Source organism: Taurulus bubalis (genome assembly GCF_910589615.1).
Source record: "Taurulus bubalis genome assembly, chromosome: 11".
In the NCBI taxonomy this organism is placed as follows: Eukaryota; Metazoa; Chordata; class Actinopteri; order Perciformes; family Cottidae; genus Taurulus; species Taurulus bubalis.
The window spans coordinates 27,408,245-27,425,210 of NC_136599.1; the positions used below are offsets into that span (position 1 = coordinate 27,408,245).

At 41.7% G+C, this 16,966-nt stretch overlaps 2 protein-coding genes across 2 annotated transcripts; both read left to right on the top strand.

Moving 5' to 3' along the window:
• Window positions 1-609: 609 nt before the first annotated feature.
• On the top strand, window positions 610-8,407 carry tbc1d25 (TBC1 domain family, member 25; the record flags this gene model as incomplete). The annotated part of the gene is made up of 7 exons (XM_079225712.1): window positions 610-654; window positions 1,818-1,927; window positions 2,012-2,166; window positions 3,582-3,709; window positions 3,806-3,994; window positions 4,532-4,807; window positions 6,206-8,407. 7 exons carry the CDS (start codon window positions 610-612, stop codon window positions 7,850-7,852), a joined length of 2,550 nt encoding a protein of 849 aa, XP_079081838.1. The 3' UTR covers window positions 7,853-8,407.
• Window positions 8,408-12,592: 4,185 nt separating this feature from the next.
• ndufb11 (NADH:ubiquinone oxidoreductase subunit B11) lies at window positions 12,593-16,083 on the top strand. The gene is made up of 3 exons (XM_079226278.1): window positions 12,593-12,796; window positions 15,301-15,431; window positions 15,874-16,083. The coding sequence occupies exons 1-3, from the start codon at window positions 12,623-12,625 to the stop codon at window positions 16,001-16,003; spliced, it is 435 nt and encodes a 144-aa protein (XP_079082404.1). The 5' UTR covers window positions 12,593-12,622; the 3' UTR covers window positions 16,004-16,083.
• The last annotated feature ends 883 nt before the right edge of the window (window positions 16,084-16,966 follow it).

A 16,966-nucleotide genomic window follows, 5' to 3' on the forward strand; every position in this document is an offset into this window, starting at 1 on the left:
TACAGGGGCCATTTTACTGCATTATTAAAACGTTTACTTTTTATTTTATTTAGGTAGTTATTCTGTACTTTATTTGAAATTTTTTGAATGCAGGACTTTAGATCGAAGTACTTCTCTTTGCATGGCTGTCTGCAGAGAGTTGTGATGATGTGAGGGTACTATTACAACCTTTCTGCACTAATATCCCAAATGCATTGTCCATTCATATGCTCATATATATTATTCGATATGTATTGTACATACTAGTTAAATGTTAATGTTGATGCTTAGTTTCTGTGTTCTTTAATGTCTTTTTTATATATTGCTCTTGTTTATTTGTATATAATATGTATATATGTACGACGAGAGCAATGTGTAACCGGCGTCAAATTCCATGTATGTGTACGTACACACACGGCCAATAAAGCTGATTGTGATTGTGAAATGTCCAACAGGGGGCGGTAATGCAGTAGTAAACCGTCTGTCAAATCAAAGCAGAAGAAGATCACGAAATAACAGCAACTCGGCTCGTGCTACCCGCTGCCCCCATCATGTTATTGATCACCATGTCGGCGTAGAAGGAAAACAACACCTACGACAACCACCCTGTCCCGAAACGGAGGCTTTAAGATGGCAGGCGAGGAGGAGAGGGGGGTGGTCCGTGTAAAAGTGAAGGTAGGAGGATTCAGTCTTAAGAACAAATACTCTGACACCGTCCGCTAGTTAGCTAGCAGCCCCTCGCGAGGCTGTTTATTGAATAGTCTGTCCAGTATTTGCTAACACACGTCGAAGTGCTAACCGTCGACATGAAGACAGCCAGGTGTGCAGAGCCGTGTGTGTGTGAGGACCCGCGCATGAATACATGTTGTTTACCGCCAGCATTTGTTGTCGCTCCATGCTGTGTATCACAGCTGGAATTGCGAATCTTTCTACTGAACACAACATCTATTTGTACCGTAATGTGACCCCAGCGGCTAGTTACAACTGACAATTATTTATTTAAACACCGCATCAAGAGCCAAGCTAAGGCTAGACCCAGTGAACCCATACAGATTTGGGCTGACGTCACCTGCCTGCTCAGCAAATACGTGCGTGTATGCGCGCGACAGCACTCCGTGACGTCACATGTTACCTGCAGAAGCAGCAGCATTGTGTTGCCTCTAATTCAGTAGACTCTTACTTGTTGTTTAATTGATTTACTGCATGTTGCAAAATGGTGAAGAATGATGTGAAATAAGATGAGGATTGTTATTGATTTCGTCAAAATTATATTGTGATTATATCTACATATCATTTAATCATCTACACATTTATATGGTCTAAATGAACAATTAAAGCCAAGCCAGTAATTCTAAACCAACAAAATGAGTGATGGTAGTTTTTGTGAAGGCTGTGTAATCAATGTGAAAGATCAATGTGAATGATTAATTAGATTGTGATGAGCAGCCTCTGTATCTATGTCAATGGATCATTGTTGTCATGTACTGTAAAGCTTTGAGTTGTCTGAAGACTAGAAAGGTGCTATATCAATGCAAGTCCATATACATTTCCTGTATATTGATATCTGAAAATATATTTGTATCATCATAATGTTTATTTCATCCACATCACCCAGCCCTACTATACACAGCCAGCATGTGTTAATAACATATACTTCAAATCTCAGCATGCGGATTAAAACGGCTCTATTTTGTTGGACACTGATGTCCAGTGCAGTACATCAATTATTCTCTTCTCACCACCAAAATAGAATATTTTGTTGCCACCTCCCAACAGTTTCTTCCACAGAATCATGATTTTTTTTTTGGGTGGGGCGGGGGGGATATTCTGCTTCTCAGAAATGTGATGGGGTGCTTCCTGTGGAGTTCCGCTCCTTTGCTGTGGATCCTCTGATAACATCCCTGGAGGTCCTGCAGCACATTCTCATTAGAGCCTTTGATTTGAACGGGTAAGAATCATCACCTTTAGTTACAAAATGTGTCTTTGCAACAGTTTGTGTCAGCATTTTCTTCTTCTTTGTCTTTCAAACTAGGAAGCGGAATTTTGGGATCAGCTACTTGTCTCGAGATCGGAGTGGTGCTGAAATGTTTCTGTCTCTGCTGTCCGACGGGGATTTGGAGGTTGCATTTGTCAGTGCTGCCAAACCATATCTGCAGCTCAAGATGGACCTAAAACCTTCAGAAGACAGTAAGAGCGCCAGTCTATCCTTGAAGCAAACTTAAAGGAAAATATGCCAAACTTTATTATATTTTACCAAATACAAATCAAAGACTTATGCTTTCTCTTCTTCTAAGGACATAACTTCTGCATTTTCTGATGGATATTTGAAGAGAATGACTATAACCCTTTTACTTTTATGAAAGCATATGTTACATTAAATTCATTTTGTATTGCCCAAAAGGGACAACTCTAGAGGGGTAATATGGTACTATGAGTTTTCCAGTGGGGTAATATGGTACTATGAGCTCTCTAGTGGGGTAATATGGTACTATGAGCTCTCTAGTGGGGTAATATGGTACTATGAGCTCTCTAGTGAGGTATTATGGTACTATGAGCTCTAGTGTATGGTACTATAATTTGTGCAATTCAGGTTCCCTCGTCTCAAAGTTAATGTGTTTATTGAATGTGTTTCCGTTAGATGCTTGAAATATGGTCTGTGGTTAACACAAGCTGAAGAGGTTTTAACATTTTGTTCTATAATATAAAATAGGTCAGTAAATACCCCTCTGGTGACCCCAGAAGCTTTGACATATTCTTAAAAAGGTGGTCGCTAACAAGTGTCTAAATGAGCCTACTAAATATCATCACACACACTAGTTTGCTTTCATAGCCTTGTTGTGTTTAGTTGCGCTCATGCTAGCTTTTTACTTCTGCAAATTGTATTCACCCTTCAAAAATCAAAAGTGGTGTTCATTTATGAAGATTATCTTGCTGAACAATATAAGTATCATAAGCATTTGTTTGCCAAAGAGTTTATTTTCTGTAATAACCCCAAATTCAATGGAAAAATCTCATTGGCTGTTTGAGGAGGGAACCAGTGTGATGCCAACTTCCTGTTGGACTACAAAAAGACATAATTCCTGCAGCTCTCTATAGCACTGGAGACCGGCTAACATCATTTCAAAACCAAGACATATGATTGGTTGAAGCTTCACCGTGTTCAGACCAGCTGAAGTTTGATTCATTGCGCGTCGCTCCTCTCACACAGCGACTAGTCAGTTAGTAGCAGCATGTCACCAGCCTCCATTGAAGTGACTGTGTGACTGGTAGTGTGAACACAGCATACGGCTGCAGCAGTCTGAGTCAATCATTACTCTACAGAAATAACAGACCAGGGAAACACAAAGCTGGATTTCATACTACACTTGGTGTAACTTTGGCAAATAGCCACTTAATTCTACTAGCTGACACTGCGGACGCCTCTTATAATACACAGATACACTTTGGATTACTTTTTTCCACAGAACAAGGACCATGGATTTCATCCTCTGTTATGTCAAATTGTCTTGAGAAATGTTGAACCTATCCTTTAATTAGAAATATACGATAGAGGTAGACCTGAATTAGAAGAATGAAGTCTGGTGTTTTTTCTTCAACTGCAGGTCCTGTTATGGAGGACTGGGACATCATAAGCCCCAAAGACGTGATTGGCTCGGAGCAGCTTCTTGCAGAGAGGACTCGGTCTTTGGCAAATGCAGCTCTTCCCTTCACCCAGTCTCTACTTTCCCAGGTTCCCTCAAATTCTTCAACCATCATTACACCATCTCTTTTACCTTCTATTCTCTGTTAGTCAGCCTTAGCTTACTGGCTTGTTTCACTTATTCAGGTGGGCCGCACCCTGTCCAAAGTCCAGCAAGCCTTCAGCTGGTCTTATGGGGAAGAGATCAAGCCATTCAAGCCCCCTCTGAGCGACGCAGAGTTTCACCATTACCTCAACGGACAAGGCCAGCTGACGCGCCCTGAGGAACTCAGACTGCGCATCTACCATGGTGGTGTGGATCCTTCACTACGCAAGGTAGAGTACCTGTGTTGTATCAGCCTACAAAGTACCAATCCCATGTTCTGCAGAGCCCATATACACAGGGTTGGCTGTTCAATTTAATTGATTGCCATTTTGATTCTGCTCATCAATTCTGGTTCTTATTGAATCCTAGTTGTGATTCCTAGCATAGCACTTCAGTAAGAAGAGAACCAAAATGTGTTGTAAGCAGAGAGCCCCTTAATTTTCAGTCGACTTCGCCTGCTATTAATATTGTTTGTCATAAATGATGATATAACCTGGAATTATTATTGACAGGGTTTTACCCTCTATACATCAAAGAAAGATAAGTGCCCTATTCTCCAACTGTGTTCATGCACACACTAAATGTGCCAATTGAACTTATATTTAAAAATCATACATTTATATATATATATATATATATATATATATATATATATATATATATATATATATATATATATATATATATATATATATATATATATATATATATATATATATATATATAACATTGCATAATGTGTATTTTACCCCCTGTTGTTGTGGTAGGTTGTTTGGCGGTACCTCCTGAACGTCTACCCTGACGGACTGACTGGACAGGAAAGAATGGACTACATGAAGAGGAAGACGAGGGAGTACGACCAACTGAAGAGAGAGTGGACGGCCCGGGTCAGCCGTGAGGATCTTGAATTTATTCGTGGCAATGTTCTTAAAGACGTCCTGAGGACAGACCGGGCTCATCCATACTATGCCGGGTCAGAAGACAGTCCACATTTGACCGCCCTCACAGACCTGCTCACCACTTTTGCCATCACACATCCACAGGTGTGTAGAGATGTTTTAGAGATTTTTTTTATTTGTTTTAGTTAATCTGAATCTGCTTATTAAATCGTCCATGTGTATCCTTAATGTAAAGGTTTTAAAAGAGGCACCTCACTAAGGGGAGGGGGACAGTTTGCATACAGAGGTTCTAAAAACATACGCATATTTTGAGATTCACTGTGGCTTACATTTTTTTCTGGATATAGGATGTTCATTGGAAATAAACTTCCATAAAACAGATTAAAAATCACAACAAAAGAGGCTCTTTATAAAGTAATCCATACGTACTAACAGGAACTACTAACAGCTAATTCAGCGTACCTTCAAAGGTACCATATAGCAGACAATTCAACAAATAAATAACAAATGTCAGCTAAAACGTCTGTGCTGTAGTTGTTGCCAATAGAGTGACTCACTGGCAACACTATGCTTCCTGATTACATCCCACAAAGCATTATGGATGCTGTAGTTAATTCATATACGGATATTTACTTCATATTGAAATCCTGTAAACATACCTAGAAAGACCACGACTGATCCATATCGTCTGATTCTGGCCTCCCTCCAGCTGACCACAGGAACCTCTATGCATTATGGGAGACCTATACTTATAGTACATTTATGCTTATTGTTGTGTTCTATTTTGGATTTTCATTGGTAAAAGTTACACCACAGACCACTAATTGGGCCAAGAGAATCTGCACGAGACATCCTGCACAGACCCGCCATCTTTAAGTGCCCAAGCTACTGACCAAGGACACTGCTCTGTTTGGTTGTGTACTAAGGATTCAGCGAGAGAACACTGTTTGTGTCACGCTGAAGGTGATGTCATGGCAGCTTCTCGTGGTGTTGCTATGACAATCGGCTAAGAATCCTGCAACATTAAGGGGGTACTATCTGCAGTGTAAAACGTAAAAAAAGTAGCAGGTACCGAAGGAGTGGAGTCGAGCACAGCCATACCATGCAGTGGAAGTTCTGCAAAAGAAGTTGATAAAAATATCACAAGAATACAAGTGCATATGAAATACAATTATTTGATATTATCATAACAAAAACACACCCACAAATATGGATACAGACAAAAGCATGCCGGAGATTAATGGCATTATTAATGACGAAAGACATGATTACCTTGTTTCCCAAATAAAAACAGAAACATAGGTTTTCAGGAGCAATAGTTCATCTGTCCATCTATTATGATTGACAGCTGATTGTACCTGTATGTTAACTCTTGGGTCAGATGGGTTTGTTGATCCTCATGTGCAAATGTGTGCACATTCCAAAGCAGAAGATGAGATTGATAAATCACATACTTTGCATAGAAATGAGCGTATGCATGATATATGATGTTTTTCTTTGTAAACTGTAGACTAATGTAACTGTGGACATGTTGTTTTTCAGATATCATACTGTCAAGGCATGAGTGATATTGCCTCCCCTATACTTGCAGTAATGGACAATGAGGCACATGCTTTCATTTGCTTCTGTGGCATCATGAAACGCCTGGAGGGGAACTTCCGGCCCGATGGCCAGCTCATGTCTGTTAAGTTCCAGCATCTGAAGCTGCTCCTGCAGTACTCGGATCCCGAATTCTACTCCTACCTGTTGTCCCGAGGAGCTGACGACCTCTTCTTCTGTTACCGCTGGCTGCTTCTGGAGCTCAAGCGGGAGTTTGCGTTTGACGATGCTCTGAGGATGCTCGAGGTAACTTGGAGCTCTCTGCCGCCGGACCCTCCTGAAACCGCAGTGGAGCTTCAGGGACCACCAGTCGAAACTGATGAAACCACGTCCCGCGGAGACGACGACAAGACAGTTGAGAATTGCCTCGGAGATGATAAGGAACAAAAAGAGAAGCAGCGTAGACGACATATGCTGAGGCCTTCAAAAGACGAACCAGATATGAACAGCAATGCTGTCCTTGAAGGAAAAGACAGAAGAAATGTAGGCGCTGAAAATGGGAGCGAGAGAGGTGAATATGCTAATCCTCAGGTGAGCAGGGAAAAGGCAGATATGCAGGCTCCTCCTTTTGAGAGGAAAACTAGTTTTGGGGAATTTAAATACTATACTGCCCGAAATGAAGACAGCTTTCATATGGAGGACGCTGAGCAGCCACAGGCTTTGATGTCTTCAAAGTCCGTAACAAGCAACCCACGGCGCCAGTCCACCGTTGAAAGTGAGGAGGACACAGAAGAGAGAACACCTCTCATAAAAAACTGTGACAGTGGTTTCTCTCCAATGTCATCGCCTCCTTTCTCTTCTAGTGGCCTACCAATCTGGAAAGCTGACCCCTCTGTGTCCCCTACATCTCCAGCTTCATCCTCCAGCTGGCCAGAAGCCTCTCCGGACTCTCCTCCAAAATCCACATGCCTGTCCACAACAAGAACTGTCCCAAAGGTATTTCCCACCTCTTCTGCCCAAATGCTCAGCAGCATAGGCATTAACTCGCCCACGACCCCCACTGTAAAAACATCAGTTGCGTCTCCAACCCACAATCAGTCCCTGCTCTCTTCGCCCATTTTGTCCTTCGGAAGAGGCCCGTCGCTGTCCGGCAGCAGGTCGACCCCCAGCACCACGGCTAACACTCCCAGTTCTTTGAAAGCTGAGACCACCAGCATCAAACCGTGTTCTCTGCCGCCTCCTCAAGAGTTCGGAAAAGGCAATCCCTTCATGCTGTTCCTGTGCCTGTCCATCCTGCTCGAGCACAGAGACCACATCATCAAGAACAGCTTGGACTACAATGAGCTGGCCATGCACTTTGATCGCCTCGTGCGGCGCCACAACCTGAGCAGGGTGCTGCAGCGAGCCAAGGCTTTATTTGCAGACTACTTGCAGAGTGAAGTGTGGGACTCAGAAGAAGGGGACGAGGTTAGCTCGGACTCCCCTACAACAGCTACCGCCGGTCAACACTCCCCGTCTTCAGCCATCTCTAGCAGGCCCGTGTACAGCCCCTTAGCATCGCCTCCACCATCGTCTCCCAACTCCACCTATAACCTGGCCACCACCATCCCCTCCCCAACAGCTCACATTCTCCTTTCTCCCACTTCCTGATTGCATCATACGTCATTGGTTTCCCATCCTCAGTAGACTGTGGCCCGTTGGAGGTGTAGACCTTTTATAGACCGCCCTCCACATTGAATTAGGCTGTTAAGGATCTTCTCATTCTGTGTATGCTTGAATACAAATGTATGTTCCTTATGTCTGTAATCCTAGTTATATTTCCTTTTTTTCATCGACCTTTCACGTTTAGCCATTTAGTTGTCTGTCCTCGAAGAGCTTAATTTCTCATCATATCTTGCTGATGCATGAAATGTTAGGCCCTGTGACAGTTTGACTGATTTGCCAGAACCGACAAATGTTTAGCCGCTTGGTGCATTTAGCCTTTTTTGTCCTTTTGATGAACTTTGTTTATAAGTTCCTGTTCTGTCCAATAAGCCACACACGTGTCTTAATTTAAGCACTCAAGTTACGTTAGTTCTATACATATGGTAATATCCAGATGTATTGTCAGTCTGTCACAAGGTAAACTGAAGACAAGGCCAGCACACACAGTGTACTAACCTTCCTGACCAGCCTGTCACCATGGACCTTAAGGCTGAACCAACACTACGTTCACATCGTGAGACATACATAGAGAGCTGAGGGCCTCTGCACACCTCTGCAGTGCGACCTGATAGCGGTATAGCTGTTGTACTGTCTAAAAGCTTCACAGGGATGAGGCAAGAGACCTGGTCAAATGAGGAACTCTATTGACATGATGCTCACTTACCAACTGCATTAAGGAAAACACCAAATATTTAAAGGGGAAGTCTACTGATGTCACACAGGAAGTCCTACCCACCTTTTGAAAAAAGAGTTTTGTCTAGTCGAAGGCATGCTTTCAGAGTCATCAGAAATTAGCCTTGAGCTGCATTAATTGTCTCAAGGACGATGTTTGAAACATTCTCACTGATCCCAGGGCTTATGAATCTACTTCATAGACGAGCAGGAAAACACTGAAAAAGCTGGACTTCCTGGGTTCAGCCAGAGACTCATTCCCACAGATGTGATCCATGCGTCCGTTGCTAGCTTACGTTTATGTTTCTAAATTGGCTGTTTGGCCCAGCACTCAAACTCCTTTGAAGGACACAAGGCAAAACAGGTGCTTCATTTTCTATCTGCACACATTGAGACAATAACCCTGATGATGCAAGGGTGTCGGTCTCTGAGTTCTCTCTTTTTGGATATAGACACAGATGTCTGAGGCCGCCCTTGTTACAATCTGGGGTTACACAGTTTACCATGCAGGGAGGGTTGAGTTATGGGAATTGGTGGATTCAATGTTGTTTTTTTTAGCTTAACCCAGTTACTAAACGTCTCTACTGTCTGCCTCTGCTGCTTCCATTTTAACAGTTCTTTTAAAATATGTCTCTCGCATGTCCCCTTATTTTATGGAAGTGCAATATAGATCTCATTCTACATGCATTGCCTCAAGCTGTTTGGAAACCGGGTGTCAGTTTGATTTTTCTTTTTACTCTACTGAATCTGGACTTGGTGGCATAATACCCAGACATATGGGTCAAAACAGAACAATGTTGCCGTGGCGCCTTTATTCCACCACTTCTACATTCATACTGTTTATGTGTTATGCTGGAGATGAGCCAAAATGAATCAATGTTTATCTTTACCCTACCATTGTGTTGCTATGAGCTTGATATTCTTGAATTTCTGCTATCGCCAAAACTCACCTTCTAAAGGTTTAATGTTGCTTGAATGCTTTTACTGCTTCGGTACAGAAGTGGTTCCTTGATTTCACGTGTTTTTCCTTAAGAGCACCATATTTAAGGAGAGGTAGAGAGGACATTATGGACGGGTCCTAAGCTAAGTTCACATCATCAGAGATTTGGGGTTAGTTTTCTAACTTTGAATGAGACTCGGCCAATCACAACTGAGAACTGCCAACATCTGTTTTGTGTAGCCGACCCAGGCTGTTGATGAAGGAAAGAAGCTGACATGTTACACTGAGAGGATGAGTGGATCTCCACTGTACACGGACCTTTCTGGTAGGATAGCGTATGTGCTGGACTCATACATTCAAACTACAGCAGTAGTAAAGTAAGTACTGTACAGTATTTAATGCTTTGTTGTGTCATTATTCAGAGATGTATCATCTTAGCACGTTGGTGGTTGCGGTTTTTCCAAAGACTCTTTTTGTTCTGTTTTCTGTGTCGTGACTCAAAGACTTCATGGACGTGTTTCTCTCAATGAGGCTGATGGTTTCACTAACTGGTGCTCTTTTTACTAGCTTTGCGTGGTTGCTGATGAGAAGGGAGTGTATAATTCATATCTTTACCAGCATTTTTTTGTGTGATGGAAATTATAAAGAGGAATATGATGTGATGCCACTTGGGGGGGAAAACATGCAACGTTTTGGCAGAAAAGTGCCTCACTTTAAAGCCTTGTTTCTGTTTCCGTTGGTGCTCATACCTCCGTCTGCATCTCGTCACCGTGGCTCACAGCCAGTTATCGGACTGACAGAAGTTACAGGTCAATGATTGGTCGACGGGCTGTGGCTTGGCTCCGGCTGGCGGGCTGTGGCTAACCTCTGGAGTTCAACAGGAGTGCGACTGGATTGTTTCACTGATTGTATGCTTGGTGTCCACTACAAAGGAAAGGCTATTTTTAACCAGCAGGAAATATCACTGCATACAATACTACATGAATCAACGTATTTGAAAAGCCGATGATTTTCTGCTAGCTGTGACAAAGTGGGCGTGTCTTCTTTTAAAAAAAAAAAAACTTTTCAATGTAAAAACACTTCAAAAGTATGATATACAAAGTCTAAAATAATTAAATGGATTGAGACCAAATTATGAGATACTAAATCTAAACGTTGACACAAATGTTAAGTGATGAACTAAATAGCTGAATTTGGAAATGAGTTTTGCTTTTATTGTTCTCTAGCATCTATAATGTGTGTCAACACCGGTGGATCTTTCATTTATTCCAAACAAAGCAGACGTCCATCCTGGCTTCTATCAAGATGTCATTTAATGTTCCACTGTTGTGGACATCATGCATCTGACGGGTTGATCCTGTGTTTCCATTTTGTCCAAAATAAACCAACGGGAACAATGATTTAACTTTTCATTTGTGTAATTGAAAGAGCTGAAGAGTTGTCTTCAAATGTAAAACATGCATACTAATTAAACTTGTAACACAAGAAAGTCGGCAAGTTGAACAATAATATTAGTTTTTGTTTGTTTGTCTGTTTCTTTTCAAGGTATGGAAACGTTGACAATGCTCAGCCAAGGGTGTAGTGTCGCAGAGAGGATGGAAACGCATTCATAATTATGAATTTTGTGTTAATACAGCTTGAATGCAGCTCCTGGTTTAGTGCTAGTCCCTGGATCTCCCAGCTCATTGTAACATGGTGCACCAGAACAAAGTTAGGGAATGTATGTTAATATTGTCAAATTGTATTATCTGCTTTCACAGCCTTGTTGACCTGTGAAGACTGTATTCATGGTTTTAAGCAGGAAGCGTGACGCTCCTCAAACTGGAAAACCCTCTGACAAGTGCTTCTGTTTGAAGCAGGAACTAAAGTACTAGTCATGTCTCTGGAAAGACCTGTATGATTATTGTGGTTATTACTCTTTCTTTTGGTTTGGCCTCCTTTTGTATATCAGTATTTAATAGCATATTTAACAAGAACTAAAGTATCTGGAATATATGCTAGCAACATGTGCATTTACAATACAATTTTTTTTTTTTTAAGATTTGTTTATCTCAAATGATATGTGCACAGAAGTTAAACTTTTTAATTATACAACACACAACAATGTTATGGATTGTATATTGGACACAAATAAATAATCAATGCAAGCCATTGGGTGAAGGATGATTGTGTTTTTCAATTGACTGAAAAATGCTATGAAATGCTGACTGGTGTATCATTTGGAGATCAGAGATGTGAGCTTCAGTCATTGGGACTTGGGAGTCCCTGTTTTGCAACTTGACATAAAATAAATGACTTGAGACATGATGACTTGTCTGTGTTCATTTCATGTTTTCAGTTTAAATATTAAATATAAAACATGCTGGGATTGGCGTCATCATGATTGGATAACTACCCTGTCAGTCAAGCTCCGCAGCGCCCCCTGCTGGTCTGGATCAGATCAGACTATAACGTAGAGGAGGAAGTCACCATCAATACAGCACTCTCATGGTGGCTAATGTCAGTGAAGATAGATAGTACTGCATAACTGATATTACGGAGTCAGTTCACAGTCTCTACGACTCTTCAGTACTTGTTCTACTGCTTCAGTTGGTTTTGACATTTCCCATAAGCTACTTCCAACTGTCCTCATCCAAGCCCCTCACAGCTTCCTAGAGGCAGCAATGTGCATTACTTCCTGCTGAACTCAACTCTGTCAAGGGGACATGTTGTCCTGACAGAACCATGTATAGTGTTATATATACTTGTACTGCAATTAGCCAGTTATTGGGCAGACCTGAGCAAGAGCATGCAACAGAAGTCAGTCTTCTGCCAAGCATAATGGATGCTACTGACTAAGGAGCAGTAGCCTTAGGAGCAGTAGCCTTTCATTATGTGTTTAGTATACTATGTTGACTCTGTTTCACCACACTACAACAAAATGGAATTGGCTTATCACATCTACATCAGATTCCTGAGGGTACATTACCGTCGACCACCGCATGGCGGCAGTAATACTCCCTTTAACTTTGAGTAAATTAAGAAGAAGAAGAAGAAGAAGAAGAAGAGGAGTTGAACTCCTGTTTCCGGTTCCGGGTCAGGACTATCCTTCACAAACAGGTGAAATGTTGACCCGACTTTCGCGGTTCGGGCCCGCTCTGCCCAGGTTACTTTCAAACCCACCGGCCCGGTTCGTCTCCCAGTCCAAACCGACCGGTGCCGCCGGTTCCGCTGCAGTGACGGAGCTGCACCCCGCCGCGGAGCCCGCTTCGCACAGCGAGGTCAGCCCGTATGTCAAGGTGAGTTCCTCTGCGGCACTATGGAGCCTCACTAAGCCTTTACTAACCGAGTCAGGTTTAGGTTTAGGTCATGTCATGTAGGACATGTATGTCATGGGACATGTAACGTTATGTCATGTCATGTACGTGTTCAGTAGTGTACAGTAGTGTACATCAGTGTACATCAGTGTTCAGTAGTGTACAGTAGTGTACAGTAGTGTACATCAGTGTTCAGTAGTGTACATCAGTGTTCAGTAGTGTACATCAGTGTTCAGTAGTGTACAGTAGTGTACAGTAGTGTACATCAGTGTACATCAGTGTACAGTAGTGTACAGTAGTGTTCAGTAGTGTACATCAGTGTTCAGTAGTGTACAGTAGTGTACATCAGTGTACAGTAGTGTACATCAGTGTACATCAGTGTACAGTAGTGTACAGTAGTGTACAGTAGTGTACATCAGTGTACATCAGTGTTCAGTAGTGTACATCAGTGTACATCAGTGTTCAGTAGTGTACATCAGTGTTCAGTAGTGTACATCAGTGTTCAGTAGTGTACAGTAGTGTACAGTAGTGTACATCAGTGTTCAGTAGTGTACATCAGTGTTCAGTAGTGTACAGTAGTGTACAGTAGTGTACATCAGTGTACATCAGTGTACAGTAGTGTACAGTAGTGTTCAGTAGTGTACATCAGTGTTCAGTAGTGTACATCAGTGTACATCAGTGTACAGTAGTGTACATCAGTGTACATCAGTGTTCAGTAGTGTACAGTAGTGTACATCAGTGTACAGTAGTGTACATCAGTGTTCAGTAGTGTACATCAGTGTACAGTAGTGTACAGTAGTGTACATCAGTGTACAGTAGTGTACATCAGTGTACAGTAGTGTACAGTAGTGTACATCAGTGTTCAGTAGTGTACATCAGTGTACATCAGTGTACAGTAGTGTACATCAGTGTACATCAGTGTACAGTAGTGTACATCAGTGTTCAGTAGTGTACATCAGTGTACATCAGTGTACAGTAGTGTACAGTAGTGTACATCAGTGTTCAGTAGTGTACAGTAGTGTACATCAGTGTTCAGTAGTGTACATCAGTGTTCAGTAGTGTACATCAGTGTTCAGTAGTGTACATCAGTGTACAGTAGTGTACATCAGTAACGGGCAGCAGAGTGCTGCTCCGGCTACGGACGCCGTCATTGTTGGTTGCTTGAGGCTTCAGTTGCTCTACGACCACCATAGTGGTTGTTTCTGTGCTTTTTGACACGTAAAAGAGTCGTACACATAATTACTAATTCATCTAGATTAAAGCCGACTATTCTTTATTTGTCCAGGTACTGAGCCAAACAAGCTGAGCCCAGTTTGTGATGCGTTTTATTGTGAACACATGAACCATGAAGCACACACACTAAATTAATTTAAAACACAACATGACTGCCCATATGTAGTGCAGCAGAACACAAAGAGAGACATGAACATGTTTGGTAAATGTATATATGACTGTTATGTGTTCATTATCAAGCCGCACAACATCTACACACATTTACATTGGAGATTTAATGACAGTTATGGTATTTGGACTCTTAAGATTATTGATCACAATGATGTGCAATGGATTATGTGTAATGTTCCTCATTGAACACGGCACTCAGTGTGCTTGAGCTGTCTGGAATGGACTCGTTTGAGCCAGAGTCTGTCCCTGCAGGCGGCGTCAGGCTTTCTCCTGAAGCCTTATGCTCACACACTGCATGCACCAGGCAGATCATCTTCAGAGGTATAGGGATTTTCCATGGATTTATGATTGACTTTCGTTAGTCTGTCAATATTCAGCCCCTTGGAAATGTTCTTGCCTCCTTCTCTAATAGTACTTGTCAATAACTTGTTTAGAATATTCCTTTGATGCTGTAATGACTTTTTGTCAGGAGGTTGACTAAGTATCAGTAGGGTCTTCTAGATACAGCCACGTTCAACCAAAAGCCACTTGTCCCACTTTGATAACACTCAAATCACCATCATGCAACTTATTAATAAGGCTCTTCTGGGAACAAGTGGCTGATTTTTTTCTTTGTTGGTGCATCAGAGTTGAAGAAGTGAAACACTTATGCAATCATTTATTATGAAGGTCTGTACTGTATCTGGGGACCCGGTTTTGAAAAATGACCAACCATTGAAACCCAATTCACAACAGGCCTTATTTATGAATCAGGGAAAAGGATTTGTGCATAAATGATTATTACTCATCACCTCATATTATCTAAATAAATCACAACTTTGTTTCAGCATGTGTTATTGAACATATATACACAAGTTAAATACTTTATAAATGAGACCAAATGAATGCATTAGGTAGAGTTTATTCCCTCTCACCAGTTCAACAAACAGAATGTACTTTAGTCTTTTGCATTTGATTCTAACTCTAGGAACGTTCATGCTCCCTCATGTGGCTGAAAGGTGTACTGCAGATAGCAATGTTGAATACAAGACCCAGTGTTTGATAGTGACTGCTGAAGCTGATGCCCCTCCTGTAATTGTCAGAATCCAGATTACCATGGCTTCTCCAGTGACCCCGTGGTGGATGAGTGGAATATGAGGGTGGGCTTCTTCTTCGGCATCTCAGTGGCTCTCGTTATTGGAGGAACATTTATCCACTATTTACCGGACCACGGGTGAGCTCTCAGTTCTTCTCCCATCTGCTATCATTATTGCTGTCAAATATGAGAAGCTGTCTCGGTTCTGCTGAGCCATGGTTTTCTGTTCAAGGACAGGGGGAAGTGTCATGCTCTTCTTTTTGATGTTTGTTTTGCTTTTCCTTGATACAGAAAATACTTGACCACATCCCCTGACTACATTTTTCAAAAGTGGACTCGGCACTAATCACATGTTCTTGATGAAGCAGATTACCTGTGTTTTTTTTTTTAACATTTTTAATCCATAGTAAATGTTTCTTTACATTTTTTTATTGTTGCTTATTTATGCATGCTTTTCAGCTTTTTGGGGTCTTCAGCCCCAAGTGGCCCCCCACCCACCAGTGAGGTTTATTATTATTGAGGTTTAGTATTCAAGGCTTCTCTCTCCGTCTGTGTCTTCTTGTGCTCGTGTTCCTTCCAGCATGCGGCAGTGGGCCAGAAGGGAGGCGGAGCGTGTGATCCAGCTGAAGGAGAAGGAGGGTCTTCCTCTCATCGACGAGAACTACTACGACCCAAACAAGATGGTTTTGACCACAGCTGGAGAGGAGTAGGATGTCCAACATATATGCACCTGCTCTATTTCATGATTAATGTATTTCACTCTGACAGAATAAATGATGTACTTGTGTAATTACTCTGTGTGGACAGTGACTTCTTTAAACAGCAGTTTGATTGTATCTGAATCTTTTCAGTGTGAACTAGATCCACGACTCCAGTCCATATGAAGGTGGGGTTAAAGAATGTTTTCACTTTCATTCATGTGTTCACACACATTTCCAAGTAACATTTGAACAGAAACAGAAGACTCATCTGGTCAACATCTTTATGAAATTAAATAAATAATTATGAAATGGATACATTATTGTTGGAAAATATTAAAAACCTTAGCAGACGCATCATAAACACCTTAAAGTAGGAGGTGAAGTAGAACCATTGTAGTTGTTCCTGCAGTGTTAGACCAGCTGACCTCAAATAATTAACGGGTTCCTAGCACAGGAAGTGTACTGTGTCTGTTTCTACCCCGTTATACTCCCAGTCACAGGTCGACCTCCAGCGGGTTGGAAAGCCTTCTGGGAGTCTACTTCAGCCTTCTCGGAGTCGGCCTATAGATGTGTCTGTATGTGCTTCTGAGTATTTGCTAATGGGGCTTTTTAGTTATTGGTGTTTTAATGTTTAAAAAACGAGTGGATAGATGTCGTAAACGATAGGATAACCTTTTCTTTTGTATTCACCTCTGGGACAAGTGGGTGAGATACATAAACCCTGTACGAACAGATTGTGTGTGTATAATGAATGAATGACCATCTTGCCCTAGCTGAGTGAGCCATATTGACCTCAACTACACTCAAGTCCCCCTCCCCGTCTGATGTGTTTTGTGTTTGTTTTTTACCTAAGTTACTGTCCAAAATAATAAAAACAGGCTAACGCACAAGTCTTTTTTTAAATATATGAAAATATGCATCGGATGTGTCGTAAATGTCATCTTAATCTTACAAGTCGCATACCGCCAGGCC